The 27,422-nt window shown below is 37.9% G+C and overlaps 1 protein-coding gene across 8 annotated transcripts in view; it reads left to right on the top strand.

Moving 5' to 3' along the window:
• The window catches only part of CCDC91 (coiled-coil domain containing 91), a 119,818-nt gene that overhangs the window by 27,548 nt on the left and 64,848 nt on the right, over nucleotides 1–27,422 (top strand). For 7 of the 8 annotated variants that reach the window (XM_059845828.1, XM_059845825.1, XM_059845827.1 and 4 more), the window contains 4 exons: nucleotides 1,027–1,184; nucleotides 4,099–4,266; nucleotides 6,302–6,406; nucleotides 25,906–25,983. In XM_059845828.1, coding sequence (XP_059701811.1) covers nucleotides 1,027–1,184; nucleotides 4,099–4,266; nucleotides 6,302–6,406; nucleotides 25,906–25,983 — 509 coding nt within the window. The remainder of the gene's footprint in view (nucleotides 1–1,026; nucleotides 1,185–4,098; nucleotides 4,267–6,301; nucleotides 6,407–25,905; nucleotides 25,984–27,422) is intronic. The other variant, XM_059845831.1, reaches the window with a different exon arrangement.

Raw genomic sequence — 27,422 nt, forward strand, 5'->3', positions numbered from 1 at the left:
TTGCTGAAATAATCTCCTCTAGGCTTTTTAGCCAAGTTTCCATCTTCTGCTGGGCTGTGATGTTTTTCTTTTTCCTATTTTTTTGGCCACATCCAGATCTATCATTGCAGTCACCCCACTGATACTTTTCTGCCTCATGGTCTGTTTTCTTCTTTTCATTCAATGTGGTTTGCATGTTCCTTTGTGTTATACCTGAATCTAGGGCTGGCAGCTGAAGAAGGTGGGACAGAGAGTGCCTGGATTCAAGGATTAGTGTGTCCTTTTGAATGCCTGGAGGCCAGTTACACCCTCTGGTGTATGCTGGGTACTTGTGCAGTATAAAACAGGGATATCCAGAGGCTGAGCCTTGCTCCAGGCTAGTGGCATCTTTTACATGTTCCCAGAGTTGTAATAATGGGAGCTGCTTTTTCTGAAACAATTGGATGTGTTTTTTGCCTATTGCAAAGACACACCTGGAGCTGACCGTGTCACAGCTTGCAGGACTTTGCTGTTAAATTAACAATGTATGCAAAACTTTCTCTTTTTCTTTCTTTTTATTTAGTTTGTTTAGTTTATGTCTTTTTTAAAACCGAGATTTTTTGTTGTGCTGGGTTGGTAATGCTGATCCACTGTTGAAGCTTTTTATGGTGTAACTGTAATTTGGTATAGAAGAGCTCTCAGTCCAGAGTTTTCCCATTGACTGAAACTGATTAAAGATCATGCTGAAGCTGTAAGGCTGTATGAACCAAAAGAGACAAAGTTAAAACTGATCCTTTTTGAGAGCTGTTGTCTTGTAAAACCTCTGTGCAAATTAAAAGTCTAAATTTATTGTGACTGTGATTTTGATTGTCCTTAAGTCAATACTATTGAAAAACACAGGTAATTCCACTGTGAGTGGAATTACTTTTCAGTGCAATTGAATTATAAGAGGTACGTAAGCTTACATTGGTATGACTAGACTTGTGGTGGGTTTTACTAGGCATGGACTCCAGAAACAAAACTCATTCTTGGGTGTTTCTTCATATTGTGTGTGTTTTCTGTTTCTAGTACCTGAAGTCCATAGATCTCCTGATGTTCTCCTGGAGCACTCAGTGCCTTCATCCTGTCTGCTTCCTTCTGACCCTTTCATTTTATCAAGTGATAATGTGGCAACAGTTATTCAAACAGGCAAGAGTGTGATAAATCCAGCTGTTCCTGAAGAACAGGTAAATTTTTGATCTTCAGTGTGAGAACTCAATGTATTAAATATCAGTGTTGCATCTTTTCTGTGCACATTTAGGTTGAAATGCTTTTTAAGGGCAAAAGGTCCTTGGATTTTTGTGATGCAGACTGTGAAGTAAAATGATTTTTAGATTGCTTATGAAACCTATAACTGATAAAAACCATACTACTTTGATCTGAACTGCAAGAGAGAGAACTCCCTTGGGGTCATTAAAAGTTAAAGGCATGCTGATGGTGATTTCCATGCTGATTTCCTTCCATGCATGAAGGAAATATCAACAGGAAGGTTCTCTCAAAAAAACTGGCTACTATTAAAGCTTGTCATACTTGTATGTTTTCTCAACTAGGTTTTTAGGATTTTCAAGGATGGGGCTCTGAGCAACCTAGTGTAGTGAAAGGCTTCCCATCCCTGCCCATGCCAGGGCATTGGAACAAGATGATCTTCAAGGTCCCTTCCAATCCAAACCATTCTATGATTAAAGAATTAACATTTAATCTTTTCCTAATTGTAATTAAATTAATTTTAGGGACGGTTAAATTGTACTTTGCTTTACTTTGTTTTTTTCCCCATTACTTTTAAAGTTTTGGGGGTTTTTTTGGTGGTCTGGTTGTGGGTTCTTAACCTCTCAGGTGGTTGCAGTGCTGCTGAGAACTGAGCTTTGTTTCTTTCTGGGGTGTGAAAGTGTTTAGTTTTTAACTAAACAACTAGGTGAGCAAGGAAGGAAAAAGCCTTTCTGCCTAAGTTATCATAAGAATTCTGTCAGAATCACAAGAGCTGCTGCAGATGAGACTTAAATAGATTTACCCTTCTGAGTTTTTTACTGCCATTAATTGCAGTGATGCCCATTTGGACATGTTAATTCATTGTAAACTTCCTTGTTTCAGGATGTGGTGGGGTAGTACATCAAGTAGAAAAGGCTCTTGCCTCACTGTGAAGCAGTCAGTGTTTTGGGCTATTTGTCAACCCTCCTGTTTTCAGCACTTCTTTGGTTTTTTCTTCTTCAGGTAGACTTATCAAGTCTTAAGGCTGCTCCTGGTGAAAGCTGAATTTCATGATTAAGTCAGATTTTCATTTTCTGATCAGTTAAATGCATTTCTTTAGAGCTGTTTACACAAAATTCACAAAATGCAGGTTTTGGTTTAACTGAGCCTTATCTTTTTCCTTTGAGGGCCATCTGTAGGTTCACACTTCCAGAAAGAGTGAGGCACAAATTGTGAATTAATTAGTTAGTAAGTTACCATTTTGTGCTTGTACCCAGGCTAATGTACTGTGGAAAGCCTATAAAAAGTGAAGAAGAGATATGCCCTAATGCAAATGATATAAAAGAAATGTGTAAATCCAAAAGTTATGGGTTTTTTTTCTTGAGAGGAAGGAGTGTTTGTTTTCTTTTTTGACTGATGCCAGCCACGGTAATTTTCTGTGTTGAAGGCTCTTCATCTGGCTCTTTGACAAAGTTTTGATAAGTAAATTTCTTTTACTGGAAGCATGATCAAAAAGTGATTTTCTTCATCCACCACAGATCCTGCCTTTTAAAATTTTGGCTAACAGTGAATAACCTTCAACCTTTCTTGTTTGAGCTAGGCCAGCAATTTCAGCTTTTGTGTTCTCTGGAAAGAGCACTTGGGTTATTCCAGAACACTAAGGCTTAGAGGTATTTTTTATAACTATTAAGTAATTTAGGTAATCTTACAGAAAAATAAAAAATACACTTTGTTACTTCAGACTAAATGTGAGTGCAAATTGTAGTTGTAGTTCATGTTTCAGTTTTTCTCATCTTATTCTGTTCACCTACTGAGAGACCCATCATTCTATAAATTCTCTGTAATGCAGGAAATAGTCCAAATTAAAAAACTTTATTAGCAAGTCCTGTTGAAGAGAGTTGAGATCAGGTCTTTTAACATTATTTTGAAATGGACATGACTTTGCAATAAGGGGTAAACAAAAGGAAAATGGTGGGCAGAAAACTAAAATAAAATATTCTTATACCTGTTAGAGGGTGGTGTTAGTAAAACTGTATTTTATAATTCTATCTCCAGAGCCTCTTGAGGTTTCAGGTAAAAAATCCTTCCCTGTTACAGGTTCCATACTCACAGTTTTTGATGATGCCAGACTCTAATCTTGAGTAGTACTCAGAGAGGGAACTGGCACATATGGCTTCTCTTTGCTCCTTACAGGAGAATTCAGAGCACAAACTGCAGTTTTCTCTCTGTGTTTTGTCTGCTGTATTTTATATATTCATGTACAGTCAAGATCTCAGCTGGTTTTGTTTGTTACTTTATTTGAATAATTTGAGAGATATTTATGGGGAAGACAATGTTTGGAATAAAAGATGCTAGGGGGTGGATGAGATCAGATCAGTCAAACTTCTTTTTAATAAAGACATTGAGATCTTCTTTTCACCCCCCAAATCTCAGACATGCTTGGCTTTCAGGTTGTTGAAAAAGTGGCATATGAGTTAATGTACCAGTTTTTTCCTTGGAGTTCTTTCGTGATGAAAATAACAAGTTTGTGCCCCTTTCTTTATTTTTTTAAAAGGGAGGAAATAAAGCTTTGAATTTTGTTATCTATACCACAAAATGTTTTAAACATCTTAAACAAATTTATTTGTGTTCTATTCTGAAAATGTGGGCTTACCATCAGTGTTTCACCTGTCTTCTGTACTTCTACAGTTTACTGAAATAGCAGTCATTAAATGTTTAGAGATGTCTGGATTACTTTTATTCTGTTAGCCTAAGAATGAGATGTTTATTTTAGCACAAACCCTTTGTATTCCCTCTCTGTGACCACTGACTGCAGTGTGCACTTGGTGAAAACATGGAATGACTAATCCAAGGAGAGTTTGTTTCCCTGAGGGATTGAGAGAGATGATTCAGTTCCACATTTCTCCTCTGAACTAGGCTCAAGCAGATATTCCAGTTGCCTCTTCAAGTGTAATTCAAGACAAGACTTTAGCTGATGTTGAGACAAAGAGAACAAATGAACTCAAGAGCTGCCTTCAACAAGCTGTTGCAAACCTTGAAATCAAGCTCTGCTGTGCAGAAGAAGAAAAACTAAGAATCAAAAAGGTATGAATAGTCATTTTGAAGGAAAACATTTGGCATTTATATAGGAATTAAATATAGGTGGAGCTGGCAGAGGTTTTAAAATTAATTTTAAATTCTTTTTTTTTTAAATAGAAATTAGCCAGATTCCAGAGAAACTGGCCAAATTTAGAATCATAGACTTCCAAGACTATCAAGTTCAACCTGTGCCAGATGCCCACCTTGTCACCAGCACAGAGCACTGAGTGCCACATCCAGGCATTCCCAGAACACTTCCAGGGATGGGGATTCCACCACCTCCCTGGGCACCCCCTACCAGTGCCTGACTCCCTTTTCCATGGAGAAGTTCCTCTTGATGTCCAACCTGAACCTCCCCTGGCACAGCTTGAGGCCATTTCCTCTTGTCCTGTCCCCTTGTCCTGGGAGCAGAGCCTGACTCCCACCTGGCTACAAGAGATAAGGTCCCCTGTAGTCTTTGTTTTTCCTTAGCCTCTTCTCATCAGATTTGTGCTCCAAACCCTTCCCCATCTCCACTGTCCTTTTCTGGATGCTCTCTAGAGCCTGGCCAGAACTGGGCACACCACTCAATTTAGCTGAAATACTTTTCTTTTTTTTTTTTAGGTCTGGTGTCTATTTTAGGCTGAATTTTTGTAAACTGTCAGGGAAAAAAAAAAAAAAAACAAAAAAACCAACACATTTTTAGCCTAACTGATAAAAAAAAGGGACAAAAAAAAAAAGATACAAGCTTTCTCAGCATGAGCTTTGTTTTGATTTTTTTTGGGGTGGGAGTTCTAGTGGCTAAATTCTTCATATTTCTTCTGACCTGAATACAATATGAGCACCAAGCAGGGCTGTGCCTGCAGTTGCACATCTGAGTTAGCAAAAGGTCCCTGAGGCACGGGTGAGTGAGTTTAACTTCTGTTATTTTTAATGCTGTTTCTTGGGAGGCCTCAAGCTGTGCTGGGGAAGGAGAATTCAGCTTTTTGGAAATGAGAATGAGGGTGAATAACTCCAGCCAAGGATGAGGAGGTCGCAATGGGCTGGTTTTGCTAAGGGTGTGAAGGAAAGGTTGAAGGGAAGCAGGAATACAGGCTGGAAGAGGAGACAGGTTGAGAGAGAGGCTTTAGACTGGTGTTCCACTGTCTCTTTCCATCTCACCAGAGAAGTCTCTCAGACTGTTTTGACTCTTTTGTCCAAAAGCAGGGTTGAACTAAGAAGTCCTGCTCTTTCTGTCCTCCTCATGACCCTCCCAGTCGTGCCTTTGTTTGAATAGCTGTGCAGTGACCTGGCAGGTCATTGTTTCTATACTGGCTTCCTGTATGGCTTGGAGAAATAGTTGCTCTTGAGCAACTGAAAGGGTGCCAGCAGCTTATGTTCAACAGCAATGGCTGCATTAAGGAAAAAAAAAAATCTTTAGCTCTTTGTACAGCAAATGATTTTGAAGTTTATTGTCAGTGGTGTTACTCTCCTTCCTCTCTCTCCTCATGTTGGGCAGGCTTCCAGAGTGGCTCTCTGCAAGATCTCAGACTATTTTAATATTTTATTCATTTTGGAGATGTAGATAGAGATCATTGCATACATGCATAAATGTCATAGGATTCCTGTCTTTTCAGTGAAAACTTCTGCTGACAGTACATTTAATATACTGCTTTTCAAGTGCAGAAAGGCAGAGCAAGATACTAAAAATATGAAAATAATTGGAACAGAGTAGAATAGTTCCAGTTGGAAGGGACCTGTAACAACAGGTCCAGCTGCCTGAACCCTTCAGGGTTCAGAAGAAGTTAGAGGATGTTGTTAAGGGCACCTTGGCCACTTCACATAGGTCATTCCTTATACATGGGACATGCCTTGGGTTTAAATAACTCACACTTGAAAATACTGTGCCAATTTAAAGACTGCAGTCAGATTTTTCTTGCACAACCCTTTATCTCTGTTATAATTAATAGAGAAAATATCACAGTTATCAAAAATTAAATTAGTTTGAATGGTTTAATGAATCTGTATTTTCACAATTTGCAAATGTTTGTAATTTCATGTGTTTATTTTACACACTTTATAGGAATTGGAATTATTGCTGGAAAAACAGAGTGTGCTAGAAATGGATTTCTTGAAGGAAAAAAAAGAAAAAGTGCTTCCACATCAAGATCATTACAAGACACTCCAGGTAATTTCTTTCTTGTAGTATCTTTGTTTTTCAGGAGGGTTTTTTATAGAGTATATTTATGTTCAACAAATATTATTTTCAGCATCTGTGGGCCTGCTGCAAAGCATTTTGAATTTCAAGAATTTCTAAGGTTTTTAGATCAGAGCCTGATTTTTTACGTTAGCAGGAAAGTAAGTTAGTATCCCACTTGCCTAACTACACTTTTGTAACTCAGAACACTCTTCCTTGTTAGGTCCTATTTCATAAAACAGATGGAAAGGAAAACACTTTGCTCAGTGGTTGTGTTTAACAGCATGACTTAGCATGTTCTAGAGTGCTGTGGCCACCTCTTTGTGCTGTTTTACCTAACTTCAGTATGGAATAATTCATGCTATCCAATAAAAATCTGCTAAGTGTAATTAGATGATGGACAGTGGAATTAGAATTGTTTCTATTGTAAAAATTAACATCTTCCATTAACTACATGTTTAAAGTTTCACATTCCAGACAAAATTTTCATTGAAGTTTTCAGTCATCTTCCAGCGTTAGAGCAAAGCAAACTATGTTTCAGCATTTCAGAAGCTTGTGTCTGTGGCTCAGCTTCACTTAATTTTTTTGCTGTTGTGGATGATCTTTAATAGCTATTGCATTGTTTCTCATTTTTATTTAAAGCATTGCTGTAGTAATTTGTTTTAAATTTCCGATAGCATTACATTCTGGAATTTACAGTAATATAATAATCTAATACTGTTTTTTCCCCTTTTTTGTGTGTAACACTTTACTCAATAAAATAAATGGTGCTTAACCATGATATAAAAGGAAGTTTAACTTAAAACCCTCATGATTTATGGAGTACCACAGTGCTTGAAGTTGTTGGTTATCCTAAACAATAGAATGGGTGGATTTCATGTTGTTAATACTTCTGCTTGAAGATCACTGTGAATTTGAAGAGTGGAAATGCTACTGAGGTTTGCAGCTATCAGCCTATGTCATAACTCTTTGAGTCAGGTACTTCAGTTTTCAAAAATGGCAATACAAGTGTCATAACCTTTAACTTGGTAGAAATGCTCATGTGCTTCCTCTTGATGTCTTCTGGCTACAGCCAGAATCAAACCAGAGGAGGAAAGTGAATCATGCTTCTAAGAGCTGCCTGTTAAAGTTACTTTCATGAGACTTGGTTGGTGGATGCCTTCTGTTACTACAGCTTTCAGTTTCTTTGGTCTTTCTCCTCTGGCTGCTGCAACACGAGGGTCACCACCTGCAGGGAGCAGGGCTGGCAGCTCCTGAGGACAGGTGTCTGTCCTGGCTCTGCCTTTTCCACTGGTTATTAGTGCTGGTTATTAGTGCTGGTTATTAGTGCTGGCTGTCAGTGCTGTTGACCTGAAGAGCTTTAAAGCAGACTGCAGTGGTGCCTCTGGCACAGCTTTGGGAACTCTCTGGATGAGATTTCCTATGGAACCGATGCCAGCTTCCAAAGCTGTAGGTGTGCATTGACTTAATTCCTTTTAAATGAAATTGCTGTGTTAATGTTTGAGTAAAAAGTATAAAACCAATGCCTCTGGAGACTTTTCTAACTGCCTTATGTGCACATGCACTGTTTCATGCACCTTTACTAATTAACTGGCTTCTGGCACTCGTGGCAGGGAATTCTCAAAAGCTGCTCTAGATATAACAAATCCAGTCAGTTAATCTGTTCAAACCTTGTTTTTACAAGGTGGTGTTTAGATAAGACCTTTTTTTTTTTATAAGAAGAAGAAGTTACTGTGCTTAGTTCTGAGAGAAGATTTCAGTGATCTTTGTCAACTGAGTCACTAATCTAATTTTTTTTTTTTTACATATTTTCCTATTGGTTTCTGCCTCAGTCAAGGGTGACAGTTATGTTACCACAGTTTTGTTCTCAGAAAATTGCATCAATTAACATGTTTTAGGGTTTTTGATATAGAAAAAAATGACTCTGTAAGGCAAGGCAGGAACATAAAAATATTTTCTCTAAGCTGGGTTACCATGCTAATGAAGCAAATTTTGTTCTGGACTAGTCTCAAACTTTCTTCATGCAAAAAAGCCCAAAACTGAATTTAGTAGTTCTGAAAAACTGAAGAATTGAAGGCTAGTGATAATTACTATTCCTAAGCATGGGAGGCAGACTTCCAAACCTTTGCTATGTGTTAACATTTAATCAATGGATGACAATGGAGTTATCATACCACATTTATCATGGTGTAAAACCAAAAATTAAAAAGTTCTGTATTTCATCTAAATAAAATAAGCTTTAAAAAAAAAATCAAGATTGAACAGACCATGTAGTATATTCATACTCTTAACATTATTTCCATATGTAACTGCAATAACCAGAGACAGTAAAGGGGCAGCAGTGGGTTCATAAACAGAACAAACAAATTGCTATTAACTGGTATTATAGAGTTGTTTGGATATTTAATGCAATGGTCTCTTTGAGATTTTGAATTCATATAAGCTAATAAAATTAGAGTTATGACTCCCACATTCCTGCTTTAGTGTTTGTACTATTTAAGAGGCAGAATAACACCGTATATTTCTAACTTCTTTACTTGCAAATTTGAACTGAGTTAAAATTGCTGTGGGAAGTGTAATTTTAGGTGTTTTGACTTGTGTGCAGTCTTGCAACTATAAAGCTGCAATCTTCCCTGATAATTCCTTGCTTATTTTTGGCAGCAGAGAAACAGGTGCAAATGTATGTCTGTTTTTTATATTTTCGTGGGTGGTATGTCAGTTTTATGTTTTTTCCCTTTTTTGATCAGAGTATATCTATTAATCTCAACTTTTAACTTCAGCTCTTCCTTAGGTGTGAGTTGCTGCATATTTTTAGGTCATTTGGGGCTAGTAAGTCACACAAGGTTTTGAAGATAATGCAGATTTAGTGGTTGCTTAATCCTAGAAATCTAAAATTTTGTTGCAGCCACATTAAAATAATTTGTAGAGATAGGCAAAGGCTGCATTTTAAAACTTCCAAACTCCAATTTGTAATCCAGTGAAAACCATCAATAGCAAAATTAACATTCCTGTTCAGTAGGTGATGTTCTCTTGCTCACAAATCACTATGGGAACACTTAATTTGAGAAGGGAAAGCAGTGCCTGGTTTCCACTGCTCTGAACAGGAACTTAATTCTTGGGACAGATTGTTAAGCTGATAAGGCTCTGATGTTTGGTCTGTCTACAGACAACTGGGTTTGATGATTCACTGAGAACTGGATCATACTTTTCACTGCTATTTGTTTGATTTACCACACACTCACATTTGAAGAAGTGCTGCATTGCCACTGGAAAATTCTCGTTGTGGTCATACACATGTTTTCCCATCATCATCCCTTTCTGGAAGTTAAGCAGGCTGTTTTTTAAAAGAACAATATAGTTGCTGTGGTGTGACCTTTCTTTTTGAAATAAATTTCTTTTTTATCTTTTGACAACAGACTTCTGTTCTTCCAACTTATCAAACCTGTACTTGTTATGAAAACACCAACAGTTTTTTTTTTTCTTTTGGAAACCATTATTTCTGTTCCATCTTTCTTTAGGGAACATCTTAGAAATTTTTATTTAAAAAGAGACCTAATTATGCTTATTTTATGTAGCAGTATTACTCTTACTGCAAAGAATCACGATTGGAAATGAATTGGTTGCTAGTGTAACTTCACTTTATGTAACATTTTTGTGTGTAGGAAAGCAGGTCAGACAGACTCCTTGTTTGAGAGGTTTTTCAGAAGGGCAGCAGAGGAAGATTATCCTAAGGAGAACATTGACAGAACAGTACAGAATGATCCAAAGGAAGTTCACTAGGTCTTGCAGTAACACCTAGCTGGGATTAACAGTAGCAATAACCTAAGTTCAATCATTGCAGGTGTTAAGTGTTGTTTCATTTATGTATTTCCGTGGCTGTTGATGTTTTGGGAGATTTTTCATTTGAGTACCTGTACAAATGTCACATTTAAATTATACAGCTTCAAATTATGAGAAAAAGTCTTTAAATGCAGTTATACAAAGATAGAAAATGGTAGACCTGAGATTTTGGGCCAGTTTGTTCCCTCTTAACTCTGAAGGATGACTTTATTTTGATTAATATCTCTTTTTGTTTTGGAGATTTTTATATATTAGATCCATATATCACAAAAATTCACACAAACCAGGATACATATTTGGTGGTGTCTGTCTCCTTGGTTTTGAAGTTAGTGCTTCCACTTCCCTTTTATGTCAAAGTTTAGTCATCTTCATCCATGCAGGGGCCTCCTGCTGCCTGTGCTTGACTTCCAGCTTGTCCCTGTGGACCATTCTTGGGTTTGGAGGAGACAATCCCTGAGCAGGACCCAGCTCCTTTGGAGCTTTCTCTTTAGGGTGGTGTCCCATGTCCCAGGCAGATCCCAAAGAGGCCAAAGCCTTCTTCCCTCCAGTCCAGTGTTGTGATCCTTGTTTTGTCCTTCTCCTGAACTCACCATCTCATGGTCACTGCAGTCAGGGCAGATCTTCACATCCTCAGAGAGTCCTCCCATGTTTTTAAGGCTTGGCTCCAGCAGAGTGCCTCGTGGATTGTTCCTCAGCTGCCCTGTGTTATCCAGGTGCCCCATGAGTCCCCAGGATCACTGCCCTGTCCCACTGGCAGATTCTGGGGTTGTAAAAATGCAGGTGTTAGAGTGGTAGGTGCTGCTGCCTATTTCTTGTCCCCTACAAACCTCTCCTGGTGAAAAGCAAGCTGAGTGAGCATTCAGGCAACGCAGTCAAACCTCCACTCAGCACTCACTGCAACTGGCCAGGGACAGAGGCAAGAAAGGCTCTTGTGCAAGGTTTTGCTCCAGCAGGGTCTCCTGTAGCTGAAGGGGAACCCAGAGAGAAAGAGGAAGAACCACGTGGAGCAGGCAGCTTAAGAAGGGGAAGGGGTGTGTGTTTGTTTTGGTTTAGGGCAAATTTGGGAGAGAACTGCCAGTGGCTTAGGGTCACTGTCTGATTTAGCCACAGCCTGGGTAGCTGGGGTGTTGGCTGCAGCCTGAGTGACTGGGGTAGCTGCTGATTTATCTCCCTGCCCCCCTGCCTCTATCTGTCACCCACAAGTCTTAAAGGTGCAAAACTTATTATTCAGCATAAACAGAACAGATAATAGGAGATAAAAGCATCATATAGTTAACTTAGGAGAGGGTGGGAGGCAGAGCTAAGGGCTGGGCAGAGGGGACTGGCCTCCAGGGGAAGGGGGGCAGTCACCAGGGATGGGGACAGGGAAAGGAGAAACTAGGGGAAGCTGTGACACAGAAGTCCATGGGGGAGTCTGGTTTGTTTCTCCCCCCAGGAGGGCTGACTCTATGGTAAGTAGTTACTGCTGCTTCCAGGGCTGAGGGCTTGGGAGTTGGCCCAGGTGGGAGAGTTCATGGGGTGCTCCAGGGTTGGACACGTTCCTTGTGAGGAATCACATGAGGCTCCCTCCTGTTGTCTGGAGAAGGTCTCACCTGCCCTCATCCATCTGGAGACTGTCTGGCACAGCAATTCCCACTTTGCTGGCCTGCCTGCTAATCCTGACCCCCAAATCCATCACTGATCCCCTACCCCAAGACAGAGCTCCACACATTCCAGCTCCTCCCTCACACACGAGGTGATGCCCTGTCATCACCTTCCTGGCCTTTCCTTCCAGCAGAGTGCATTTATGGTCCTGGAAAAGGTGTTCTGCAGGAGGTTGGAACACAGGTCTTGGAGGTAGGTGGTTTTTATGGCTGGAGTACTAGAAAATGTATGTTTTCTTACAAAACTAATATATGACTTACATCCTGTTAAACACTATCTTCTAAGAAAATATTTAGGTTGGTTTTAGGTGCAGACATAGAGGAGACAGAATGTTAATAACAAAAAAAAAATAGGTGTGAAAAAAAAGTTTATGTACTGTACCTGCAAACAAATTTATAAATGAGATTCCAGGAAATTTCATGGGTCACAGCAGGGTTTAAAATTATGGAATATGGAAAAAAAGGGGGAATTTCAGAAAAGACACTTTAACAGATAGCAGTGCATCTCTTTGCTGAACTGCTAAAGGTATTTATGGATGTGGCAACAATCCCTTGCCCACCTCTTTTTCAAGTGAGTGCCAGATACCTCACGTTTATTTATTCACCTTTAATTTTTTTTAATGTTACTCTCTGTACTCTTCTTTCAGACACTCATTTTTATTCAAAGTCTTTATTTATTAATAATTTCAGAGCCGTTTACATTTTGGCCTGTTTCCCCCCTGCCTTCACTGCCCCTCCCCCCCCCCCCCCCCAGTTTTGATGTCTTATTTTCTCTAAATCATTTTTCCATTCATGAGGAAAAATAACTTTTTTATTTGTATTACAGAAAGATTCTATCTTTTTCCTTATGTTTTCCTTTTAAACTTCAATTCTTTTATTAATTGTTTTGTTGTCTTGTTTCAGGATTATGAATTAGAAGAGTAGATGTAAGACTAAGCATTCTAATTTTGTTTTAAAAATATACCTCTCTTATGCTGTTATGCTGTTATTTAACAACTTTGAGATGCCCAACTTGCCTTATAATCTGATATTCAGTCATAGGGCATGACAAGCATTTTTTTCACTTATGTGCCTCCTTTGCCTCCCTGATTTTAAAAGCATTCAAAAAATTGTGCTTAAATGATCATTTTCTTAGTGTGCAAGTAGGTGCTAGCTAAACAGTTTTTTTTTAAACCAAGTTTTGTGTCCTGACTGCTTTGTATGTGTCCTGATCTGCTTTTTGCCAATGCATCCTGGAATTGGGTGCATTTACTGATTTATATTGAGTGTGTTAAAATCTGTGACAGCTGCTGCACATCTTCATTTGCACATTCACAGTGAGTGCCTTCAGGGGGATTCATATTTTACTTTTTCTCCTACTTGACAGGGAAATTCTACTTAAGAAACTTGTGAAATGCCCAAGATATATTTAGCACTGGTTGGTTGGAGTTCTTTACCACCAGTCTTGTCTCATCAAGATTTTCACATCAAGATTTTTCTTTTTTGGTAGGAGTAGCATCTTGTTGAATTTTTGAGGGAATAATAAAAATGTGCAAAATTTATCTAAAAAGAAACCTGTGTAGAAAGGAACTTGAGTAGCTGCACTGCTAAGACAATACTTAAGGCCACTTATTTGTTACATGAATAAAATTTAACGGAGATAGAAAAAGTTTAAAGGTGTAGCAGGTTATTGACTTACAAAATTTTCAGCAATCTACAGCTGCTCCTAGTTTATTAATGAACTGTGAACCAGACAAGGTGATTTAGCAGTTAAAGGGAAATGTTGCAATGCTTGCAGGACAGTTACCTGTTACTTGTCATGAACCTCCTTAAAAAATGTGGGGAATGGTGCCAAAGCATCTCCATGTCTCTGGGTCCACTCCAGTCCTGTTTGTGTTCAGTGTGAGGCATCTGAAATGGGGTAATTATTGTGAGTACCTGAGCATTACTCACCCCCAAAATGTTAAATCCTAGTCAATATTAGCCAAAATTAGTCAATACTTTTAAAAGAATTTGTACTTCCTGTTTATGCACTTGGAGGCATCAGATGCACAGCAAATATCAAGTTGATTCTTTGGGGAGAAATTTGAAGGATTGTCCCTGCATTGTCCTTTACATGTTAAATCATCTTATTTGGTTTATAATTCATTAATAAACTACGAATGACTGCAGAATGCAGCTCAATACATTACTGAAACTTTTATTGCTAAATTAACCTGCTACACCTTTAAATTTACTTTTTCAGTCTGTATTAAATTTTATTCATCTGTAGTATACACTTGGTGTTGAAACACAGTTTACTTGTGTTTCTAAACCCAGCTGAAATGTGTAATTTGCTGAGTATTAAGCAAATTTATTTGTATAAATGTATTCTAATCTAAGTAGTTCACACACTGGAAGTTATAGCCAAGAAACTCATGTGATTTACATATCGAAGTTGAATTTATTCATCCCTTCTAAGTCCCCTTGGAAACTTCCTTCTTACTTATGGCTATACAGTTCTTTATTTGAGTGATCTGCCAAAATGTTAATATGTAGGCAAAGTGTCAACAAATAACTAATATTTTAAACTGCTGCTAAAGGTGTGTAACAGGTCACTTCTATACAACTCCTGATATTGAGAAATCAGTTCCAGAGATAAAGTATGGGTTACTTTATTGTTGCTGCTCTTAAATAAATAATAACCTTTTGCTGCTGAGACTTGTATAAGGTTTTCTCCTCACTAAAGACTTAAAAGGTCCAGAAGGGCATGTGACATTTAAAATAATCATGTACTTAAACTACTGAGAACTTTTTTACTATTCTTGGCAAAGCTTTTATCACTGAAAGAAAGCTGATATTAATGAGAACCAGAACATCTGTTCTTAAACCTGGAGGATATTGAGATAAAACAGATTTTCCCAGTTTTATGCAATTCCTTAAAAATAAACCTACCTTACTTGAAGGTATTTTTAAACACAATGCAGTGTTTTGATTTTGGATATGACTTACAAATTAAACCAATCTCAGGCACATTATTAGTTAGGATGATCAACATTAATTTCCAGAAGAGAGTACCATAATGTCAAAATGAAATTATGAAAATGAATGTCTGAATAATGCTTAAAAAATAATCTAAGGCATTGTGATGAAGGGCTGAGAGAAATTCTGAATTTCTTCAGTTATTAAAATTTTTTTAATCTATTTTAAGAATAATTTCAGCCAGTAAATCTGTGCTTAATGTACTTCATGCTTATGTAGGGGGAACATAAAGTTTCTGTGCTAGGTTTTCAAAGGGCTGAGTTTGAGATAAGTGAGAAGGGAGTGTGTCATTGAAAAGCAAATTTTCATGGACTTGCTAGGCAGAGAATTTGCAGTAAGTCTTGATAACTTCAGGGAAGCTCAGAAGGAAAACACATATTGAGCTCACTGACAACAAAGAAAGTAAAATGTTATGACGCTCTCTTATATTCTAGCTTTATAACTGGAAAGGTACTTTTTGTGCTTGAAGAGCCTTCTTGTTAGTGGTAAGCAGAAGAGGAGATCCATTTCCATCTTTTTGAGCTAATTCCAGACAGTGTGTCATGCCTGCTTTTGTGAAAATACTTTGTGAAAAAATTTTGTGGAGTAATTTGTTTAAAAGAGTAAATAAAACATAGAAAAACAAAACGGAGAAGGGTCAGTAGAGGGAACAATGCTGGGGTTTCATATGGAGTGTGATTACATCTGCCCCTTGGGGGTTCCATTACCTGCACAGAATCCCCAGTGGGAGAACAGCTGTGTTCAGCTGGGCTCTTGGGGAGTTCCCTGAGTCCCTGGGACTTGGACTCACTGCTTATAAAGACACAATTCCACTCTGTGTCACTCTAACACGTTCAGTGGTGGTTTAAGAAAGATTACTCTTAGATACCCTATGCTGTTATTTTCTATAAATGTGGTGACAGTTGTCAGCTGAGGAAAATTATTCAGCTTTATGGAATTCAGCCAGAAATGCAGTGGACATCTCCCATGCCAGAAGAAAGGGGATATTGTAGCTAACAAAGACTACAGGAATAGTTTAAAAAGATCTCATATTTCGCATAATATTTTCATTAGAGAGTTCTCTCATGAACGGGGGTCTAGTGGCACTTGCCATCCTGTTTACATCAAATTTGTCTGTCTTTACTTTCACATTTTTAAAGAAATGATTATTTGTTAAATAAAAATAGCAGCTCTTTGAAGTGTGTGGCAACTCTTGTGACAATATTTTATCAACTTTCAGCACAGTCCCATTCTGTCACCACCAATTAAATTACCTTCTCCTGTACCAATCTCTGACATGGCTGATGAATCTTCCATTGCACAACAGAAACACAGTAGTATTTTTTAAGGAAGAAGAAAATTTTTATTCATTTTTATGATATTTTGTATTTTTAACTGCTGCTGCACTACTTTACATTTTTAAATGTGGCCTCCAGCACTTTAAATACCTTTACATATGCCTAATAAATCTGCATACATCCAGTTGAGTAGGCTATAATACAGCAGGACTTGCTTTCCCTTTTTGCAAACATTTTTAGCCAAGAGCCTTACTGTAAGCAATGTTTGTGCCCCTCTGAAGAGGGGAGCTGCTCAGAGCAAGAACGTGTCTTAATCATGATTTTTCTCATCTGGGCAAGCCAATTTGTGGGAGGTCTGACGTAGTGTAAAATACCAAGAAGTTTCAAACCAAGCTTAAACACAGCTCTAGATTTCTATCAAATTCAGTCCTAATGCTACAGCCTTTTTAAAATGTATTTACATTTTAATTTCTCATGTGCAACAAAGGAAGAGTGAGCTTGTTTTTGCCTCTTTGCCAGTTGGCTTGGAGAAAGGAACTGAGGGACTTTGAAAGGGGCAGAGTTTTTATGGTCTGGGTTTGTAGAGTTAGAGGAAACAAAATTTGTGTCCAAATTCGAATCCCCCTGCTTCTCCCTCTCATTCTTTCAGCAACAACAGGGTTCTTACTGGGGAGGGAAAGTTTTGGCTGGTGTGGGATATTTGGTGGGGTTTTTTGGTTTTGGGTTTTTTTTAGGGGGGAAAGGGGGAAATTGCCTTTTTGTTCTTAACTGCAGCATATTGAATAGATTAAAGAGGGAGCTGTGGAATTACTGTAATTCAAAATAAAAAATTCAAATATGAGAATCGTGGTTTTAACATCGTTGGAGGGGAAGACAGAGTGAGGGGTGGAAGAAAGTGAAAGGTGTTCTAGAAACAGGGAAAAGGCAACCAGGAAAAGATCTGGAGAGTGAATGACTGTCAGATACAGTAATGGGACAGTCAGTGCCTGCCTCATATTTATGTACTTATCAAAGAATAGTTCTTTCGATTTTGTTTAAGTGTTAATATCATCAAGATGAAGAAGTAAATGGAGTGCATAAAAATGTCAAGAATCTTGAGTTATATTACTCTTAGACTATATTTTGAAAAGCACAGGTATATGTCTATTTTTGTTAATTTCACCATACCTTTAGAATTCTGAATATTTTTCTGTATGAATCCATTTGCTTTTTTGTGGTCAATCATAATACATATTAAAAATAGATTAGTTGAAATAGCTTAATGATCTGTAATTTTAAAAATTTAATAAGTCAGTGTTTTTTAAATCACAGTTTAATTAAAAAGAACCCCAAAACACCAAAAACCAATTAAAACCCAACATAGCTGTTAGTTACCTCCAAGAAACTTAATGTGGCATCAATCATTGCTGACTCTTTCCTAATGTTCCATCTGATGTTTTCTGGCTTAACTTAGGAAAAAAAAGAATTTTTTTTTACTTTGTTTTTGGTGATTTTAGTGAGACTGCTTTGCTTTGAGGGAGAGATTAGGTTAAATTCATCTTTTTTTTAAGAGATTGATTAGATTTACCACCTACCCCACATCCCCAAAGATAACTTTTCTCCTCTGAAGTAACTAGTTTTGTAGTTAGTTCAATACCATTAGTGTTTCACAGTAATTAAAATAGAGACATTAATATATACATGCTATTGTTTTCACCTGGGGTTGCTCTTTAGATGTCCAGGTTTATATCTAGGCTCCAAAGTATAAGGGAGTTTTGTGGGAGAGGTCAGGGTGTTGTTTGTTTGTTTGTTACAAATACTGTAGAATTGGAACTTCATTATGTCAGGCAATTTGATGAGGTCAGGATGTTGTCATCATCTTTGCTAATCAAGCCCAAGTTCTTATACACATTCTTGAGAATTAAATACTGACATTTTGATTTGTCCAGCTTATGTGTTGCTTGTAAAAGAGCAAAGCAAGGCTTTCTTTCTCCTCCCACATGTGAATTTGACATCTATTTGTAAGTGGGAATTTAGTCACCTCAGTGGTGGGAGGTGGTGAAAGAAATAACCCAAAACAGGCTCTCATGCTTCAACCAGCACAACAAGTGACTGGATTCTAGGGACCCATGCCAAATGTACACACACAAATGCACAGTGTCTGGGAAGCAAGCAGAACCTGAGCTTCACCAGCTCAGCAAAAAGAAATGGGAGAGAAGAGGTGTCGTTTGGGAAAAAGGAACAGCTTCAGCCCACAGAGCTCAGGAGTGATGAGAGAGTTGGCTGTCACTGTGAGAGAGTTCTGCATCCACTCAGAGACTGGGGAAAGCTGCTGGTTGTTGGAAAGAGACAGGAAGGATGATGGATGGATGGATGGATGGATGGATGGATGGATGGATGGATGGATGGATGGATGGATGAATCCATGCACACCAGCCTCTTAGTCTTTGGGAATATCATGGTGTAGGTGCTCTTGGCAGCCATTTCTGGGCACATGAACAAGGTGATTTGAAACAGCCAACATGGATTTAACAAAAGACAAATTATGCCTGATTGCCTTCTGTGATGAAACTCCTAGATTGTGGATGAGAGGATTGAGGTCTACACTGACTCTGGAGAAGAGAAAGCTTAGAGGAAACCCAATAGCAGACAGTCAATGCCTGCAAAGTTGTCAGAAAAATGGAGCCAGGCATGTTCTGCAGAGGTGTGTAGCAGGAAATTGTGATAGATTGAAGCATGGGAAGCTGCAACTTGTTATAAGGAAAAAAGTATTTTATGATGAAGATAAGTATTTGGATGTCTTAGCCAGTGATGTTGTGAAATCCCCATCTTCAGACTTTTTCAAGATCTCACTGGACAAGGATCTGAACAATCTGGTTTGAATTCAGTGTTGATCTTCCTTTCAACAGGAGGTTAAGCTAAATGACCTCCAGAGGTTCCTTCCAACCTGAATGATTGTGTGATTTTGTGATTTAATACTTTGGTCGCAAATTGAGAAAAATAAATAGCCTACTCCCAGTCACTAAAGTTATAATTCCAGTCCAGGGGATATTCCCCAGGCTGAATTATTTGGAATATTTTACTCCAATCTGGCCTACCTCATTGCCAGTTAAGGGCAGGGTCAGGAATGCCTGTACCAAAAATCTGATTAATGCAGTATTTGAAATGGTAAACTAGTCAAAATATCAGTTACTGTAAACTTAAATAATTTTTGTATGGAATATAACATTTTTGGTGGTTTCCAGTGTATCTGCCATGTAAGAATAGGAGCTTGTACTATGAAACCTACCCATGTTCAGTGTGAGGTTTTACAGGAACAAAATAGAGTTGTTCAGCTGCATTACAAGTTCCCTAAGATACAATGGAATTGTAATGGACTTCCTATAAAACCTGTGTATCTGTGATTTGGATACCTTTTTCTAGTCCGTGGGAGATGCTTCCTTCCAGCTGGAATTTTTCTGAGGTTAGGCAAAAATCTCTTTCTTGCAGAATTCATAGCAGTGTCTTAAAATAAGCGAGCGGTAGTTAGTTTTCCTCTTTTCTTTATGTACTCCTTTGTTTTCTGTGGTAAAGGGGTATCTTCTATCTCTTTGGATTTTTTTTCCCACCCTTCATACTTAGACTATTTTTGACTTTTTCAGGAAGTAAAACAAATAACCAACAAGTTAATATTGAAGCTTACAGCTTGATAGCAGTTCTCTGATGGAGGAAAATTTTGGGAGTTCAGTTGCAGATGATTTGTGTTCTGATTTGGACAATATGGTCTAACTGACAAGCATCTGATTTTATTTCATATCCCTCTTTTCTCTGAAACAGCACAGTCAAGAGAAGCTTTTCATGCAGATCTTCAGCTAAGAAAGAATTTTAAAGGCTGTATGGTCATCTTCAGTGCCTGTATTTCTTGGTATTTGCTTTATCCCAAACTCTTTGATTTGATGCTCAATTTCCCAAGCTGATGGTTATTTTACTTTTTAATCTAAATTCTTGTCAATTTTCTTTTGAAACAAACACAGCAAGTTGATGCAAAGATGGATACTTGTGTCTCTGGTTGTCCAGTGACTTCTCTGAGTTGCGTTCAACTTGCACATCATAACTTGTCTTCTGGAAACCAACAAATAGAAATGTGTTCGTAGCCTGGAATGAGCATGGCAACAATTTGTGTTGAGGCTGCTTTGCTTGTACTTTGATGGGAAAATAGCTGTTGATCAGCTTTCATATAGTATGTCTGCTTTGGAGTGCTTTCAGTGTTCCAAAATATCTTTACAAATCAGAAAAGGAGTTAAGATTGAAAGAAGACATAAGTACATCACCATTGTTTGCTCCCAGAGTTTTAATTAAAGAGGCAGACAAAGGAAATGCATACTGAAATGTATTTCACATACTGAAAATGGAAAGGAGATTCAAATGTAAATATGTAGCTTATCTTTCTGTTGATTTTGTGCTAAGTGTGATTGTTTATGTTATAATGAAACTTATTTTCTATACTTCAAAAACAAGGAAGAAAACAATTAGGTTTTTGATTACATTGAAAAAATTTCAAACATATGGTGATCTTACAGCTCGACATAAAATTATTAGAGTATTTACATATAATGATGCTATGAGTTCTTTTTTTATATCTTCTAGAAGTAAATCTTGGAAAGTTATTATTAATGCTGAAGTGAAATTTATTCCTGCATGCTTTTGAACCTACTTGACTGAGTGTCAAGTTTCTTTGTAGTCGTCTTGGGTTTTTAAACATCCATGAGAAGACTGAAGGTATCCTCTAGGAATGTGCTGTGAACATCATTATGTGTTACAAATAGTACAACTCTATGAAAATGTAATATACATTCTTTCAGTTAGTTATATTTCTAAAGCATATGTTAGTTACTTCTCAAAGATTGACAGAGCTGCAAATGGAACTGTTACCAATTTTTGCTACATAAGGTATCTGTATTTAAAGTTTTGTTGATATAAATTGTGGGTTTGATTGCTATTAGTTTTGACATTTGACATTTCATATGTTTGAAACCGGTAATAAAAGATTGTATCCAGAATAAATATTGGAAAACAACATGAGTACTGTAGTGAGCTGTATGGAGTGGGTCCTTTGGAGGGGCTCACCTGTGATAAATATGCAGCACTCCACTGTTGTTTGCTTTGTAAGATCTTTTGTAGTGCTTTTTGTGGAAAAGTTTTGAGAAAAACCAAGTAGCCTCAGAATTCATACCTAGTGTATTAGGACTTGGTGAGAACAATTACAAAGTCAGCTAAGTTGGCAAAGACCTTGGAGATAGTCAAGTCCAGCCTATGACCTAACACCACCTTATCAACTAAACTGAGTGCCACATGCAGTCTGTCTTCAAACACCTCCAGGGACAGTGGTTCCACCACCTCCCTGGCAGCCCATTCCAGAGCCTGACTCTGCTCTCTTTCTATCATCCTTTCAGGTATTTATATACATTGATAAGATCCCCCTGAGCCTTCTCCAGACTTAACAGTCTTAACTCTCTCAGGATCCAGACCCATCGTCATCTTAGTGTCCCTTTGCTGGTCTCTCTCCAGTATTCCCTTGTGGTTTTTTCTACTGGGGAGCCCAGAGCTGGACACAGGAATGGCCCTGACAGTGCTGAGTGGAGGGGTAGGATCACCTCTTGTGACCTGGGGGCAATGTTTAGCCTAATGCAGTCCAAGACTGTTGGCCTCACGTTCAGCTCCTTGTCCCCTGGGACGCGCTGCCACCTTTGGATGTGGCAGTTCAGCCAGTTTTCAATCCACCTCTCTTTCAGCTTCTCCTGATCACACTTCTTCTCCATGAGTATTTTAGAGAAGTGTCAAAAGCCAGCAGTAACTAAAATACCCATGAGTTATGGATACTTTTTGCACCACAAATCCAAAATGTAGCCCCCTACTGTGAAAAACTCCCCTCTGTCGCAGGAAAAACTGGCACAATTATCTTCCCAGGTCCTGAGTTGGGACTGCCTAGCCTGTAGCTCCTTGTGGTTTTTTGTCATTTCTTGAAGGCAGGGATGACATTTACTACCTCCAGTTTTCAGACACTTTTCCAGTCATTGTGATCAGCCCACAGGTATTGAGTGGAGCCTCACAATTACATCTGCCAGATCCCTCAGCACTTGTGGGGTCATCCTGTCAGGCATCATGGACTTAATTAGGTCCTGCTTGCTTAAGTATTTCCTATCATGATCCTCTTTCCCTAAGCTGCCCTTTTTCAGATCCTTGCAATGTGTAGGTCAATCTCCTATCACTAGAAAGAAGGAAAACTCTCCTAGTGTATTTTTTTCATACATACCTATATGTATCATGAAGTGTACTACAGTAAAGAATTACATAAATACTGATTTATTTTTAAATACATGCATTATGTAAACTTGTGTTGGGTGTTAGAATTGGCTTCAGTATCAGTAGCCATTAATGACAGCTGGCAACCCTTTCCAAATTAATATTTTGTTCTTTATGGACAGTGGTGGAATTTAATTTGATCTGAAGACTGATGCTTTTGAGACAAGAGACATAAAAATATCCTAATGAAGGTCAGAATTCCTTTTCTGCTTACTGTGTTGTTTAATGGAAATGTTATCTTCTTGTCAGCTTCCCTGGCACTGTTCTCCTGGTCACTCCTCCTTCCTTGCTCCCTCTTGCTGTCCTGTCCCACCATTTAGATTATGTGGGGAAGTAGGAAAGTACCCAGGACATAAGTTGCCCTGGCACATTTGTAGCTTCATCCCAAAAAGCTATCTCTGTAATATTTTAAAAACCTCAAGGCAGCCAGAGAAGGCTTCCTGAGCCAAGTGTTGGTGCTATTTACCATATCATGCAGTTTTGGTGGTAAAGTGTGCTTTCATACTAACAACACTTCAGCTGTAGCACTTCTTTTTGTGGTTTAATGTCCTCTTCAGTGGAGGGGCTCTGTATGCACATCCTGTAGGGAAGCAGAAAGAGCAGATATAATCTCTAATTGTTCTTCACAAAATATTAATGTCTTAAATGTGACAGGGTAGAGATCCTTGTTAAACCCCTCAAATACCCAGAGAGTGGTGTGGGAACTGTAATTATGTGGGGCATGTGCAGGCTCTTCCATATTATTTCCTTTGCATAGTTTTTCCCATTTAATCAGTCATAATATTCCCAGCAGAGCAGGCTGCTCTGTTCACACTCACTCAACTCTGGCTCAACTCATTTCTAACTCAGCAGGAAATGTCCTCACCATCACCATGTTAGGCAGTTGCTTGTGAAAGTTTATTTGCTACCTCACTTCATTTTTCACCTCAAGGTCTTCCATTGTTCTGCTTCAGATACAAATTATGTTTACTTGTATGAAATAAATCAGTGTCTCCTTGCTTCCTGTAGTGAGCTTAAGGTTGTGTATAATGTGGGGTTTTGTTTATCATGGGATATCTGAAATCTTTCTCTCCTCCTTGTATTTTTCCTTATCTTTAGGTTCTTAGCTGCATCTTTCACTAGGATGTTGATGGTAGGACCAAAGTGAAAATACTTGCTTTGATAGAGACCTGGAGATGCTCCTGTGTCTTAGTTCTGGAGAGCTCACATTCTTATTTCACAGGAACAGAAATAGTGACCAATCTCTATTTTATACACAATAGCACACTCTAGTGTGTATATTAATTAGCCATTATGGACTGATTCTCATCATGTTTACCTCAATTTCTCATTGGTTCTCATGATGTTTACCTCAATTTCTCCTTTGCATTCAGTATTGCTAGTATTTTTTTCTCTGTACTTGGGTGAATTGAAGGAAATATTTATATATTCAAATAAGAACTTAACAGAATCATTGTGATGCTAAATGTTATTTGTAATTTTTTTAAATGATGCTCTTAAAGAAGAGTTGATTTTATGGAGACAAGAATCTCAGTGCAATGGACTCCACTATGAGGATTTTTAATGATGTAACTGTGTAAAGCAAAGCTGCATAAAATGGATTTGAAATTTGTTTTCCACTCCAGTTACCTGCAGGGAGCTACAGTTTGCCTTCTTGCATGAGAACAGAAATGCAGAGGGAAGAGAGTGCATTACTTTCTGAGCTACTGGCTCAGACTGGCAGCTACCTCTGAGGGTAGCACAGCCTGACAGAAGGCAGGCAGTCAGCAGCAGCTCAGATACCTGCCCTGAACATTCCCTGCAGGAATAGGAGAAGGTTTACAGGTGTTATAGGAATGCCTTGGTGTCAACACTTCAACTTGTATTACCAGCTCACGTTTAGGACATGACCTTGAACAAGTCACTGGTTCTAAAACCTTGAGGAATTGATTGTAAGGGGACAAATGGCATGTTTTGCTCTGTGTTTTTCTTTGCCTGGTATTGCAAATGAGAGGCACTGTGCTTTCTACAAGAATGAGATTTTTTACTTCCTCAGTCAAAACAATTGGGGTTATTTAACCTGTATAATATCAGAGTTTGAATGATTTGTGTTGTCAGTGATACATTATTGCATCACATTGGGATTAAAATGATGTTGTGTGTTGTTGTCTGATGTAGTATTTAATGTGCACAGCAAAATATTTCCATCTTTAATTCTTTGTCTACTTAGCAGTTGTTCTTGCTGGGCTTCACAAAAGCCCACAGTTTTGTTAAAGAAAATCCAAATGTCTCATTAGATTTGGGTCAGAGGTAATAGGATTGTGTAGCTAGTAGTAGTTTCCTAGTTTTTACTAAGAATGACTCTTTCAGGAGAAAGAAATTGAGTGACAGAGAAATCTTTTGTTAAATACAGTTACAGTCTGATTAATTTTTAATGGTCTTACATGCTTTGTTAGACACTAGGTTTTTCTTATCCCAAACACACAGGTCTTAGGAAGCATAGAATTGTATTAAATAATTTCAACTTTATTATGACCCAAAAAGCAAAAAAATTATATTGTTTATATATTATGTATTTATATATGTAAGTTGTATATGGTTTTGTCCTGTGATCACTGCAAAGTAACATTTGTGATTAATCTGTTTCTGCTTTCTGCACCAAGAAAATCCAGTGACTCAAATCCAAGATGATTTAAAGCAACTGCATCTTCCCATATGAGCTGATACAAGAACAGACCCTGAAGCAAAGAACAAGGAGGGAGGGAATGTTTTTCATCTTCTTAACAACTGATGATTGGAAAAAGTGGTGCTGCTCATTGATAAGGGGGAAATGCTGGTGAAAATCCAATAAGGTGTTCACATAACTGTGCAGAAAATAGAAAGGAAATGATGCAATTTCTTTTGAAAAATCTATTTAGGATTTCTTTTGCAAGAAGACTTTCCCTGGAATCTTAAGAATAAAACAAATGATAAAAGAGGAGCCACATAATAAGTAGGAGAAAATGTGCATTTCTGAGGAAACTCAATCTGATACGACTTTATCTCAACATCTTTATTGGTAGTGGCAGTAAATAACATTTACTAAGAATGTGATTTGGGAGTCCTACCATCCACAGGTATACCAAAAACCAAAGAAAGTTCTGAAAAAAATCAATTGGAGAACCATTTAGAACCATCTGGGATTTATAAACTAAAATTAAGAAATAAGTTTAATACTGGGACCTACTTGAATTTAGCATATATATATATACACATACATATCTATATAAATATACATTATATATATAATATCTAAAGGATCAAGCTGTGTGCATTTCTTCATGAAAAGTAGCAAAACAGGAAAATAATTGGTATTTTTTGATTTATGTATTTATTCTCCTGAATTAAAATTATGATGTCATGTGCCTAATGTTTTCTGTATTTTGTACAGGAAAAGCATAAACGGGAATTAGAAGACATGAGAAAAGCTGGACATGAAGCCTTAACTATTATTGTTGAAGAATTCAAGGTAAATGAGTTGCCAAGCTAACACCATTTCCAAGTGGTGTTATTGTAGTAGTGAAGAGGATGACTGCCTGCAGTGCACAAAAATTAGTATTTCTTGTGCTGATTGCTCGACCTCTCTCACTGTTTTTTCTGTTGCTTTCAATTTAGATTGTTTGGTCTGAGATTTTGCATGACTTGTTTTCCCAGCCTGCACTTTGGAAAACTTCAGATAGAGTTGGTTAGCCATTTTCAGTAAGGAAACTTAAAACCAGAACAAACCCAAAGCTCTCAGTCAGTTGTGGTAAACTTTGGGTTGGATTGTTTATCACAGATCCACATTTTGGACCTCTTCAGTCTCCAGAGCTGCACTTGCAGGAAAGCAGCATCACAGAGCAGTTCAGCAGGTTTTTATCCACACAGCACTAAGGGAGGGAGTTATGGATGAAATAGAGCTGAATCTGTAGTTCTTCATTCTTGCTGTTCTAGTTCCTGTCAGCTTGTAAAATGGAAGAACTGGATGATACCATGGAGCATAAATCTGTGTCTTCTGTTTTGTTATGGAAACTATTGGGTAGGAAACTCACAAAGGACAAAAACTGAATCAAGTTAGGAGGAGAAGGTAAAGCTAAGAATTCTAATTAGACTTAAAACTCATAGTAGGCAATGGAAATTAAGGCTGGTTTTGAAAATGAAAAGGGAAAATTAAGACCTGGTAGGCAACTGTGAACTAGGAGTCTGACAATGTAGTTAGTGAAGGGTAATTTCAGATTTTAACTGTTTGGTAGCAGTAATTTGTAACCAAAGAATGATCTGGCATGGAGGGCCAGAAGATGTAGTGGTGGGCTTGGCAGTGCTGGGTTAGAGGTTGGACTCGATGATTTTAGCAATCATTTCCAATATTAATGATTTTATGATAATAAGAAAGCCTTTTAATAATACTGCTAGTAACTGTTAGTAGTGTTCTAACTAATATTGCAATTGGCTCTCTGTAGAAATATGTCTGTCTCCATCAATATGACTTATACTAATTTCATTCTGAACCTATCCAGAAAAACATTTCAAAAGTTTCCATTCCTGAGAAAACTTAAACATGGCCACTGGTGGTGTCCCACTTCTCCATGCCTCCCTCATTTCACTTCTGGGGAGAATTTTGCTCCTCTTCCCTTAAATCTTTGAGGACCCCTTTGCCTGAGAAGTTCTCAAAAGGGAATTTTATTTTGAGTGTGCACCTTTGGATGTGCCACTGAACATCTTCAGTGGCAGCATTTTTAGTTTCTGTTTTTTTCTAGATATGTGTAAAATGTCTGTCTGTTCCTGTGTGGACTTACATTTGAAAAAGCTTTTGGTAATTGCTGCACTTACATTTCCTTCTTTTTAGTTCTGAAAATATAAGGAAATTGTGAAATCCAACAATTTTATGGTATTGAATGAAAGTTTTGAATGTTTTCGACGTGTAATTTT

This window comes from Haemorhous mexicanus, chromosome 5, assembly GCF_027477595.1.
Source record: "Haemorhous mexicanus isolate bHaeMex1 chromosome 5, bHaeMex1.pri, whole genome shotgun sequence".
Lineage (NCBI taxonomy): Eukaryota > Metazoa > Chordata > Aves > Passeriformes > Fringillidae > Haemorhous > Haemorhous mexicanus.